Source organism: Haemaphysalis longicornis, unplaced genomic scaffold (genome assembly GCF_048455015.1).
Source record: "Haemaphysalis longicornis isolate Haplotype H1 unplaced genomic scaffold, Haemaphysalis longicornis Haplotype H1 scaffold_9, whole genome shotgun sequence".
In the NCBI taxonomy this organism is placed as follows: Eukaryota; Metazoa; Arthropoda; class Arachnida; order Ixodida; family Ixodidae; genus Haemaphysalis; species Haemaphysalis longicornis.
Window position 1 is genome coordinate 26,610,495 of NW_027526460.1, and position 12,554 is coordinate 26,623,048.

The window sequence follows — 12,554 nt, forward strand, 5'->3', positions numbered from 1 at the left end:
CGCTCCTATCCCCCCTTTTTCGCCTGCCATCTCTTTTATCCCCTGAACACCCCTTCCCCAGTGCCGAGTAGCAATCCGGGCTCTAAGCCTGTATAACCTCTCGGCCTTTCCTTTCGCTTTTCTCATCCTCCTCCTTCCTAACATAGTGAACTGCAGCAACGCCCGTAGCACTCTGGACAACATACGAAGCACAGAAAAAAAAACAATGGAAAATTCCGCGGCGTCGAAACATTGATGAGGGGGGGAGGAGATACGGTAAGGAAAAAAAGCGAAGGAATACATGCGAGGGAGGAATCGTGGGGTAAGAGAGGGGAGAGGAGAAGCGACATTCTCGCTGCCACGGGAACGTCATTACGGAGGCCGGGTAAGACTGCGGCGGGTCAAGTGGGTGACTTGAAAGAAGTGGCGCCCTAGAGTTTGAGACAAGAGCAACGAGGGCAACCATTGAGTACACCTGAAGGAAACGCGTGCATAAAGAACAACGCTGTCATTTCTTCCAAGCTCGATACCCCGGGGGTGTGCCTGTTCTTCTCAGCGAGTCAAGGGTTTTGAGTATAAAAGCAAAGGGGAGCACACAAATCCAGGACGAGTGGATTACTCATGTCTTAGTATGAAACTAGAGCAATGTTTTCTTCATCCTTTTCGTCTCATTCTTTTTAAGAACTCAGATCCTAACTCGAGCAGCAGTCTCAAGGCGGAAGTGTAAAATCAACTGCATGGCTTTCGGAGTTATAAGGAGAACAAAGGGAAACGATTGTAAGCACAGCTGAAAAAACCGTATATTAGCGCAATCACTCAAGAATGACGCGTACAGGTTCGCGGGGTTTGCCTAAGCAGGACTCGTCCCACAGTATGCTTGCACCGGAAACCCATTATGGAAACAAGCTTATTTTCCCTCTGTGCAGCAGTGCTTCCGCAGTGTATACCGGCGCATTGTAGTACGGCGCGTGTTGCTATTTCGACACTAAGTAAGAACAGAGAAGTTGAAGTTTATTTTAGTTGAAGTTTATTTTATTTTCACGTTTTAAAAGAGCGTACAAATAGTAATACCGAGGAGGTCCCGTAGTTAAAAAACTGTCGGGAGGACATCCTGTGACTAAGTGCACAACGGAACAGCGTAGAGTAGGCGACAAGTAAAAAACACATCAAACGAAAATGAGCAAAAACAGGCAGAAAGCAATGAATATATGTATATACATACATACGCACATATATATACATTCATTTGTAGCAATACAAACATATGCACATAAAAATTGCAGTAAAAACGATTCGACGGAAGAACAGAAGCACAGAGAAAAAAAATGGCGCTACAACAAAAACACGTAAGAGGCAAATACACCAACCAAGGGCGTTTATTCAAAGCGGTCCCAACGTTTCGGAGCCAACTCGGCTCCTTCATCAGGGGTGACTATGTACGACAAGAAGCAGCGGTTATATAGGTGTCTTCTTCTTTTTATTTTTTCTTACTGTATTCTTTCCCTTGCGCGTCGGAGGCCGTGGGCGTAGATGGTGGGAAGGGCTCCGAGGGATCTGTTCAGGCCTCGCCGGTTCCCTTGTATGTGCCAAGACTCAAGCAGTAATCTTTGTGAGTAATTCGTTTCGGTGCCAATCACCTGCGCGCCGTCAAAGTTAATCCGGTGGTCAGCTTTTTCGCAGTGCTCGGCCAATGCACTGCGCTGAGTGTCGGACTTGCGAACGTCGTTTTTGTGTTGGCGGAGGCGTTCCGGGAAGTTCATGGTCTCCCCAACATAACTAGCGGGGCATTGTGCGCAAGCAATTTTGTAGACGACCCCTTGTGATTTTTCTTTTGGCGGCCGCTCTTTAGGTCGAGGTATGAGCCGTCCAAGAGTTGACACTGGCTTGTGGGAGATGACAATGCCTTCCTTGCGAAGAATGCGGGATAACGTTTCACTCGTTCCTTTAACATAGGGGACGGAAATACGGGTGGGTCGGCGTGCGGAGGGGGTGGGGGGGCAGACGGTGGAGACAGGAGAGGGGTTGTTGACCGGCGGCGTCAGTGCCGAGGAATTTCCTTGGTTGCAGCCCGGCTGGGGGAGACGGCGTTTGATGCGTCGTATGAAGTTGCTCGTGTATCCATTTTTCTTCAGGTCGGCGATTACGGCTTTTTCTTCTTTCTTCCGGTCCTCTTCTGTTGAGCATATAGTTCTGGCTCTAAGTAAGAGAGCTGAGACCACAGAAGATTTGTGGGAATTTGGGTGGCAGGAATCGAATTGCAGGTAGCGGCCGGTGTGGGTGGGTTTCCTGTATACTGTGAAATTTAGTCCGTCTGGCTGTCTTTTTATCAAAACGTCGAGGAATGGTAAGGTGCTGTTCGTTTCTTTTTCCATGGTGAATTGGATGGCTGGTTCAATCGAATTTAGCTGCGACAGGAAGTTGCCTGCTGTTGTTTCTTTGATGACACAAAAGCAGTCGTCCACGTACCGGAGAAACACCTTGGGCTTTTCGGGGAAATTTTCCAGAGCGGTCCTTTCAATTTTTTCCATTACAAGGTTGGCTGTGGTCACGGAGATAGCTGCCCCCATCGCAGTTCCACTTACTTGCCTGAAATATTCCTGCTTGTAGCAGAAATATGTGCTTTGCAGGCAGAACTGTAGAAGCTGCGTTATCTCGCCGACGCTGAGGCAGGTCCTGGAGCTCAGGCTGTCGTCGTTCTCGAGAGCACTTGTGGCGGTCGCGACGGCCAGGGAAACAGGGACGCTGGTGAAAAGCGACACGACGTCAAAAGAGACGAGTCTGTCCCCAGGGTCGATCGGCACTTCGGAGACAAGTTCGACGAAGTGGCCGGCGTTCTTGACGTGGGTGGGCGTTTTGCCGACGAGAGGGGAGAGAACCTGATGAAGGAAGTTGGACAGGGCTCGAAGTGGTGAAGTTGTGAAGTCCACAATAGGCCGGAGGGGCACATCGGGTTTATGAATTTTTGGTAGCCCATAAAAACCAGGCGCTGAGCCATTCCGGCAGATCAGTCGCAGATATAGGCTTCGGAAATCGGGGTACTTCTTGAAAATGTTGGCCAGGAGTTTGTTAAGCTCCCTTTGAACTTGGGGGGTTGGGTCCTTTTTCAGTTTTTCGTACGTTGAGCAATCGAAGAGGTCTTGAACTTTGCTTTCGTAGGCTTGGCGGTCAAGCACGACGGTACAATTTCCCTTGTCGGCAGGGAGGATGACTACATTATCATCACCTCGTAGGTTACGGATGGCTGCGGCTTCATCTGCGTTTAAGTTATGTTGGTGCTGTCGGGGAATGCTCCCGAGAACGCCAATCACCTTCAATCTGACTTCCTCTCGGACGCCTGCCTCAAGACGCATAACCCCACTTTCGATGGCAGTCACCATTTTTTCCAGAGGGGGCCGGGTAGTCGTAACGTTAAAGCCATGACCTTTGGCCAAAACTTCCGTCTCGGAAGGAGAGAGTTGTCTGGATGACAAGTTAACAACAAAGCTGGCACGGTCAGCGGGTGTGGCCTCTTTTTTCTTCAGTGCCGAAAGCTTGCTTTCTTGGGATGCCTGATGTTTTTCTGATGCAGACGAAGCGATACTTTTTGCAAAAGAATCCAGTGAATCAAACTTGCCTGGTATGCGATGCTCCAGTTGCCGGCGGAGGAAGAAAAGGTCCAATTCCTTTCTCCTTAGGGTCGCTTGGCACTCGTGGACTCGAGCGCGCACTAAACGCCGTTCAGCTTGCGCTATGATGTTGTTTCCTTCAGGAGTGTGGACCAGGCGCTTGGAAAAAGAAACGAACAGCACCTTACCATTCCTCGACGTTTTGATAAAAAGACAGCCAGACGGACTAAATTTCACAGTATACAGGAAACCCACCCACACCGGCCGCTACCTGCAATTCGATTCCTGCCACCCAAATTCCCACAAATCTTCTGTGGTCTCAGCTCTCTTACTTAGAGCCAGAACTATATGCTCAACAGAAGAGGACCGGAAGAAAGAAGAAAAAGCCGTAATCGCCGACCTGAAGAAAAATGGATACACGAGCAACTTCATACGACGCATCAAACGCCGTCTCCCCCAGCCGGGCTGCAACCAAGGAAATTCCTCGGCACTGACGCCGCCGGTCAACAACCCCTCTCCTGTCTCCACCGTCTGCCCCCCCACCCCCTCCGCACGCCGACCCACCCGTATTTCCGTCCCCTATGTTAAAGGAACGAGTGAAACGTTATCCCGCATTCTTCGCAAGGAAGGCATTGTCATCTCCCACAAGCCAGTGTCAACTCTTGGACGGCTCATACCTCGACCTAAAGAGCGGCCGCCAAAAGAAAAATCACAAGGGGTCGTCTACAAAATTGCTTGCGCACAATGCCCCGCTAGTTATGTTGGGGAGACCATGAACTTCCCGGAACGCCTCCGCCAACACAAAAACGACGTTCGCAAGTCCGACACTCAGCGCAGTGCATTGGCCGAGCACTGCGAAAAAGCTGACCACCGGATTAACTTTGACGGCGCGCAGGTGATTGGCACCGAAACGAATTACTCACAAAGATTACTGCTTGAGTCTTGGCACATACAAGGGAACCGGCGAGGCCTGAACAGATCCCTCGGAGCCCTTCCCACCATCTACGCCCACGGCCTCCGACGCGCAAGGGAAAGAATACAGTAAGAAAAAATAAAAAGAAGAAGACACCTATATAACCGCTGCTTCTTGTCGTACATAGTCACCCCTGATGAAGGAGCCGAGTTGGCTCCGAAACGTTGGGACCGCTTTGAATAAACGCCCTTGGTTGGTGTATTTGCCTCTTAAGTTTAACCCAACCAGACAGAGTTCTGTCGAAGATGTTCACATTCAACAAAAACACGTTTATACATTAGGCCAAGGTAGATAATAGAAAACTTTTTAATTGGTTTCGGAAAAAATTGGGAGAGTGAATTGATTTGAGGGGGTCGGTAGTTCATTCCACATTGAAATGGCGGCGAATACGGCAGTTTGCTTGCCGTAGTTAGAGCGAATTTTTGGTAGAATTAGGTTATTGTGTTCTGAAAAGCGGGTGTTGTTGGCGTTAAAAAGTAACGACTGGTCGATGCAGGTGTGCATGGATTCATTATTTCTAGCGCGAAGGAGGAAAGTGCACATTTTTATTTTATATTCAAATAGAAGGGGTAGGATTTGAAGGTCAAAATATAAATTCGGAGCACTGTTTCTCGGATGGCTGTAATTAATGATTCAGATGGCTCGGTTTTGCAAAGAAACAAGCGGTGATAGATGAACATCATAGGTGCTTCCCCACGAACCTAAACAATATGTTAAATGACTGTGTACGAAACAATTGTAAAGAGAACGGAGAACAGTTGTACCAAAGATACAATCAGATATAGCTGGAATAAAAGAATAATACTTGTGATTTAAGAGCGGGAGGCATGGCACAGAGGGAGCTTGCGGTGAAGTGGTTTCTTCATATTACTACAAACATTTTCGTTCGTTTAATGAAGGTTCCGGTTAAGAAGAGCGTGACGCGATGAATATTATGGTTTGAGAAGCTCTGAACTTGTGAATTTTCGTACCTCTTTATTGGGCACTGCACGAATGTTCATTGCCTTTCCTAAATTAGGTCCCTGTACACTGCAGCGATTACTTCATTTTTAATTTTCAATATTGTACAACTAACAAAGGACAGATTAAATGCGAAATTTTACCCAAAATTGTGCGCCGTTGCTATACAACTAATACTAATTATTTTCCCATAGCATTCAGTTATGATTGACGAAATCTATTTATTTAAGGCACAAAAGTCTATTTGATAAAATTTCTCGTAAGGGTAGTTCTCTTGGCTCACTTCGGATGCGTCTTGAAAAACACCCCCTCTGGAAGCGTAGGAATCGGTCCGCATGGATTTCGCTCTGTGGACGCTGCGTTGTTTCACACTGTTTGCTCTGCCCGAAAGCCCCTCGAGCATGTGACGGTTCGAGGGAAGCTTTGCATGTCAGCGACACAGTCTTTTTCTCAAGCCGCTCCCCTGATACCGTAAACGTTAAATTCGCCGCTCCCGAGAATCTGGAGGTGTGGGAGTGGCACAGACGCGGGACAGCTGCATTGGTTTTCCCGTGGTAGTTTTCTGCGAGACCGTGTGTGAAATCTCCAGCTCCACATTTGTTTCGAGACGGAGCAGAAGAATTTCCCCAATAACTTTGTCACCTGGTTCAGGCCGGTACGTAAAGGGTTGGAGTCCTAAATGGCTACAAAACCGGCTTCGGAAGCAGAAAATATGAGGCTTCCTGCTACGTCATGTAGAAGGCAAGGGAAGGGCTGCTACCTGGCTTTAGATCACGTGCAAAATAAATATACCTCTGCTAGAATAGTATGTTCAAGCTATAAACCGGCGGAACCACATGTACTCCGCGTGTACGCAAACTGTTATTTTGTTTCATATAAAAGGGCGAGTGGTTGGCTCGTATTTCAAACAAATGGCAAAACTTGCGCAATACAAGTTTTCTAACGCCATGCACGCCTGCCAAAAGCGCAACGAAAGGATAATTGTTTTAATGTTTCTTTGTTATAGATACCTTCTCTAGACACTGGAGAGAACTGAAAATAACTGCTTGCACTTAAACTATCGGACATCTGTAGTTACGCTGTGTACCCTAGTTCAGCTTCTTTAAGCTTTTTATTTGATTGTATATTTGCTCGAAAAGGAATCCGAAAAAGCATGCACTCCCAAATTTCTGGCACCGGTCTTTCAGAAAGGCCAAGGGGCAAGACATCGTGTGCTGTCAAACAAAGGCTGAAAGAGTTACAGAAGGCAAGACCTTTCATTTAAAAGGAAAAAAGGAAACGTTATCAAAACATTAGTATCCCTTTAAGACAAGGAACGGAAATAAAAATATTGTATACAAAAGGCTGCGTACACCTTCAGGTTTAAGAAGGTCCAAGGATAAAAAGGAGACGAAATGAAGAGAAGCATTGAGGAGAGTGCAAGACGGGTAAAGGGATTGTTTTCCCAACAGCTACCAGCGCGCAAACAACGTTTCGAAGCATCAAATAAGTGCCGTTGAGAAAACTCTCCCTCAGTAACCGAAACTTTGGTGGCGAACAAAAAGAGTGAGGGAAGAGATTATCTCGAACCGGAATGGCGGGATGACGTTGGTAAAACGCGTCTTTGTGTATCTTCGGCGGCTGGGCGAAAGGACAAAAAAAAACTGCCGCATTTTACCTTAAATTATGTGGTCAGAGACTTACGAAAAGGGAATAAGAAAACTACAGGATTCCCTTAAAGCCTATTATCATGCCTTCGCAGTGGTAAAAGCGCAACAAGTGCTTGTTAGGAAATTGATTGCCCGCTGCTATTCACTGCAGCTGGGCATGTTGCAACCTATTCCCAGATAGTTATGGGCTTCAAACGCTGGCTTCGGTAACGTGTCCGGCTAAAGTAGCGTGCATCGACAGTGTGCAAAAGTTCTGTGCTCTGGACGCGCAGGTGGTGTCAATTTATATTGTGCGTAAAAATTAACAGTGCCCGTCAGGCAGCTGCTCTGTTTTTGTCTTACGATATTGTACCGTTCTCCATAGGCCAAACGTCTTTTTCTGTGCCCGTTTTGGCGTAAATTCTGACCATAGCTACACACTCGGGATGACGCCGTCTCCGCCTTTATCACGCCTGAAAAAAAAGAGAGAGCAGGCGAAGTGGTTGGCCAAGCTCGTCAGATTGGCGTGCTTGTGCTGGGAAAGGGGACATAAGGACAAAAAAGGAAGAATAAAAAACACGAGGAAGCGCACAACCTCCATGCACAATTATTCTCCGTAATACCAATTTTTCTTAGGGTGGGTTGAGAGGTCGGAAGATCACTCAACACACCAGTCATTTAGTTTCATTTCGGTTTAAGCTCACGGCGAGTTCTAGTCTGAACTCTCTTGAGACTGCGTGAGGCTGTGTGAGCCTGATCTTGAGTTAGAATGCGTGACACTGAGCCTTCGTGATACTTAGTGAGAGTGCGTCAGGCAGAGTCGATGTGAGACTACAGGAGACTGTCAGCCTGCGCCCATGTACAACTGAGCCTCGGTGAATTTGGCCGCTCGTGAATTCGGGTAGAGCCACAGACTTCGGCAAAGTGGTTCTCCTTCTGGCGGGTTCCCTGTTCCTCGTAAAACCATCAACGGCAACACATGGTGTCAATCCATTTTATCTGTGGCCTCAATATCTGTTCATCCCTAGCTAGGAGGTGAGCACATGTCCTAATGCAGAATCAGCTGGAACAATGGTGCAATAAAAGCATAGAACCAAAAGAACAAGACCAAAAGGACACGAGTTTAAAAACGAGGTATATAAGAAGGCAGTTACGTATAGATAATACGCGGCAAAGGATTGAAAAGAGAAAGATGTTTCCTCAGAGCGATCACACATGGGCTCACTTAGGATCACTCCGGTTTATCTCCTGGCCATCACCTTCTTAGCGAGCAGTTGAGTTCGGTGTACGGGTGAGGAGCGCAAAGTGGTCACAAGACGTCTTCGAATACCGCCGGGCTGCAATAATAAGAAGGTCTATGCGGCATAGAGCAGACAGTGCAAGAAGAAAAAAGATGCCAACGGCAGCCATAAATACGACCGCTCTTCCCTGGGTCCTCAAGACGAGCCTTTGCTCCGCTTTGTTTTCTGCATGTTCGGTTCCCACATTTTCCCTTTATCCCCTGATGTTCCCCACGCTGAAACAAAGTTGCCTTTTCCTTCCCATGGCAGGGCGTAGTTTGGGCCAACCTGCCTTATCACAGAGGAAGGCAGGACTCTAAACGTGTGCCTCGAAGGGCCCTTTCTCTGACGAGCAGCAGGAGTCCCAGCTCTATTTCCTCGGAACACCCTTTGTTTATTTGTTCTTCCTTTTTCCTGTATGTTCCGGTCGTTTCGTGGTACCGGTACGTCTCGTCTAACACTCAGTCGGCCGCGCTACTAGCTCCACTACAGTCGCAGCAAAATGTCCACGTCCTTCCAAAACCGAGTTTCCTATACTTGTGCTAATTTGAAGATGTCCTGTGTGTATTTTTTTGTTTTTGCTACAAAGACCTTCCCCGCAGGAGCCTGTTTATAATGCTGTTATAGCATGTAGTAAGTGCCCAAAGTGATGTGAATGGGGTACTTGCATTTTTAGTAATTTTGTATTTGATTTAGTATTATTATTTTTGTGGAAAACCACAGGCCGAAGGCCCAAGCAGGAGGGGCAGAAATACAACCACAGGATCACTAAATGCGTAACGCAGCTTGAAAATAGTGCAGCTTGCACCACTAGTGCAAGCAAACTGCACCATTTTATTGTACGATTTTGTGTACCTCAAAGCGATTATTTGCATCTCACGCGCTCCGTGACACATTGATATTTAGGGGAAAAGTCTGTCACCTTAAAAGCCCAGCTACTTATCGCGAACTTCTATTTACACCTAAGATTTGTTGCACCTTAACAAGCAAAGCAGTGGCTGACAAAAGAAGCGTATTGAATGATAATTTAAGGTCATAAACTCATTAGGCCCCTCACTCATGTAGACTCATTCAGGGCAGATGCGGTATCACAAACGAGAGGTGGATATGAGGCTGAGGCTTCCACCCACAAATAGAAAAAAGCATCCCGCTAGGATCGATTTTATAATTATAACAAATTTCGCTTAGCCTGAGCTAATTTTCCACGCACAGCATCCTCTTCGGCGCCGGCCATAGTCTGTAGCTGTTATAGCCGTTACTGATAGATAGGAGATTTAAAAGTTTAGTTAACAAAAGGGAAAGTTGTTAGTTTTCAGGTTAATCTGGTTCTCGCTTCGGATATTCGCTCCCGCTTTGTTAACATCGCCTTTCGATGTCTTCAGAAGATAAGAAAAACGCGGCATGACAAAAAACAGTGTGGTCAGGTAGGATCGATCGCGATAGGAAAAGGTGTAAGACAACCGAAAAAGACGGTATGCCCACCTGAACTAACGAAGGCAGGCTTCGATCGGAGATTTCGCGAACGCTTGGCGCTGTCGTGCTCGGACTACTTCGATCGGTATCGAACATCGATGAACGCAGGGAAGCTTTGTAGAGGCCGCGCATAGAAAGCCGCACCTGGACGGGCATGGCTGAGAGGAGCAAGTATTGCGGCTAAATTTAGTTCGTTTCCTGAACGCCTGCGCAACACACGAAAGAACATTCAGGCTGGACATAAATCTTCGAAACTACGGAAATAGTTTAGCTGCAATTACGTGTTTTAGGAGTGCTAATCTTCAACACAGCAAAAAAAAAAAAAAACACAGAAGGTGAGCAAACTGTAGTAAAAATAGCAGTTGGCTTTCCACTACGAAGGTCACGAAGTGTATCAAAGGCAATATCGACTTTTCAAAGGAGCAAGAAAGCATGCGCTGAAGAACTATGGCAAGCAAGGAAGCTAAAAACTACCAAACAAATCATCAAACAAGTTTTAGAGCGAATGGCAGGCTCGGGATTTCTCCCTCTAAATGAGAATATTGTCTTTTATGGTTATCTCCTTTGTAGCTGATTGAAGGAGTATTTCTGACAACGCAACCCATTTTATCAGGTAAATCCTGCCTGGCCTTCTTATCTATACTCGCTGAAAACAAAAGACTGAACAAAAAAAAGTAAATATTTTCACTTCCAAGCAAAATTTTCAACTTTAATGCTGAATACCCTACAGAATTTTTGAAGGCTAGAAACTAGTGTACTGTTTCGGATAAAAACGTTGTACGGACTTTGTTTTAGGAATAATAATTTCAGTTTTGGGCCCTGTAATAAGTGACGTAGCAGGCCGTCGCTTTTGCTGATGGAGACGAGAAACAAAATTTCCCGTGTGTCGATATTTTGGCGTATGTCAATGATCTCCGGGTGGTTTAAAATATTCCATATCCCTCAATCACGCCACGCCAAGGTGTAACTTCATCGAGTAAACACTGTCCCTACCAAACAAAAACTTAAAAGCAAATCTTAAGGAGTAATCAAAGCTCCTGATTGCGCCTGCGATTCCAGAATGAATGAAGTTGCCATCTTGCCGTTGTGCTGTGAGCTGCAAGTAAGACAGCGAAGCGGAACACAGCGGTCGTTCTCTCCGCACGCTCATGCGGCTAAAGGCGTCACCATAGCGGACAGAACCGGCCTACTGCGCAAGCGTACAGCGAGGAGTTGTGCCGTGAAGCATGCTGTCACGCAACGGTGTGAGGTGAGGAATCACGAAAGTGGCATTGTACATAGCTCAAGTATTGGGAGCTCCCATAGAGGCATCAATAACGGCTACATAGTAACGTTTGTTTATAAGTTCATCAAAGGAAGACAAGTCGCTCTTAAGGCACCCTCACTGAGGTTAAGAAACGTTTTAAATTTTGCCCGTAAAAGCCATGGTGTATTGCGGGGGACATTAACGGCAGATTTAAAGTCCATGCGTGTACTTAATTCCAATTACTCGCGTGCCTAACAGTTGAAACAAGCAAAAAAATAGAACTAAACACGTCCGCAAGGTCTATACACACCACAAGACTACATAACTTATATTTCTGAAGCATTCATTAGTTGAAGATCATGCTCAAATAAACTACGAATTCCAGGCCCGCGTATGTAAATAGAAAGCCGTCGGATGGAAAGGTGAAATCTGTGCACAAATAAACTTGGCAAAAAAAAAATCGCCCCCCGAATGCGGAGACCGCTAGAAAGGCAACACCGAAGCAAGATGCTTCTATTTCCGCTCAATGCCTGCTCCAACTTCGTTTTCTTGTCTACATAGAAAGAAAAAAAACATTACATATTTTTATTCTTTCTATTCGACTAATTTTTTTCTATTTCTCGTGAGTCTTTTGTCTCTTGAATTTGTGCGTTGTTGTCCCTGTTCGCTTTCTACTCAATCGTTCACGTGTCATCTCGCATTCGCTCCATTTCAGCGAGAAAAAGATTTTTCGGCCCCTCAACACTGCATATGCTTTTCTATCTCGCCCATGTTCTAAGTTTAGGCTTCATCCTCTAGGTCTACTTCCTCCCTGGCATTATTTATTCCGTTCGTTCTTTCGGCCCGTCTCCCAAGAAAGCTGCGAAGCTCCGAAAAGGGATGGAACGATGCTTTTCTAAACAAAATAACGCTTCTTCAGCTGAAAAGAAGAGAGGTTGAGAAACAAAATTTGTGTTTGTGAAATTGCGTGTTTCTCTGAGGCCTCCACCCCGAAAGGATCAGTCACAATTTGATTACGGACAGGAGCTGTAGAAGCGTCTCTGTTTCACGTTGCGCTCTGCTTTGCTCTCGCGAGCTTCTCCTCATTTGTGCTTTTTTTCCCTGAAGTTTTTCCTTGAATTTTTGTTTCCAACGTTACATTTTCGTTTACCGCTCTCAGTTTTTTTTACGGTAAGCGGGGCGTTCCCGCAATTACTTAATTCGATTGATATAGTGTCATTTCGGGATAGAGTCAGTTCTTTCACCCGCTCTGCGTCGCGCGTGTAGTTTGTTCGAGCCCTCACAGGATCCCCTCATCACATTTCGCTCATAGTCGGACGCCGATAGGATATTTTCTCTTATAAAATGCTAAAACCTTCTTTTCCTCACCTCTTTTTTTTTTCACGTAGTTTTTATTTCAGCCGCTGCCTC

The 12,554-nt window shown here is 46.2% G+C and overlaps 1 protein-coding gene across 1 annotated transcript in view; it reads right to left on the reverse strand.

The window, feature by feature from the left end:
- Window positions 1-12,554, reverse strand: part of LOC144153118 (uncharacterized) — a 140,547-nt gene that overhangs the window by 97,550 nt on the left and 30,443 nt on the right. The window contains exon 3 of the mRNA XM_077684775.1: window positions 2,636-2,855. Within this exon, the coding sequence (XP_077540901.1) occupies window positions 2,636-2,855 (220 nt within the window). The remainder of the gene's footprint in view (window positions 1-2,635; window positions 2,856-12,554) is intronic.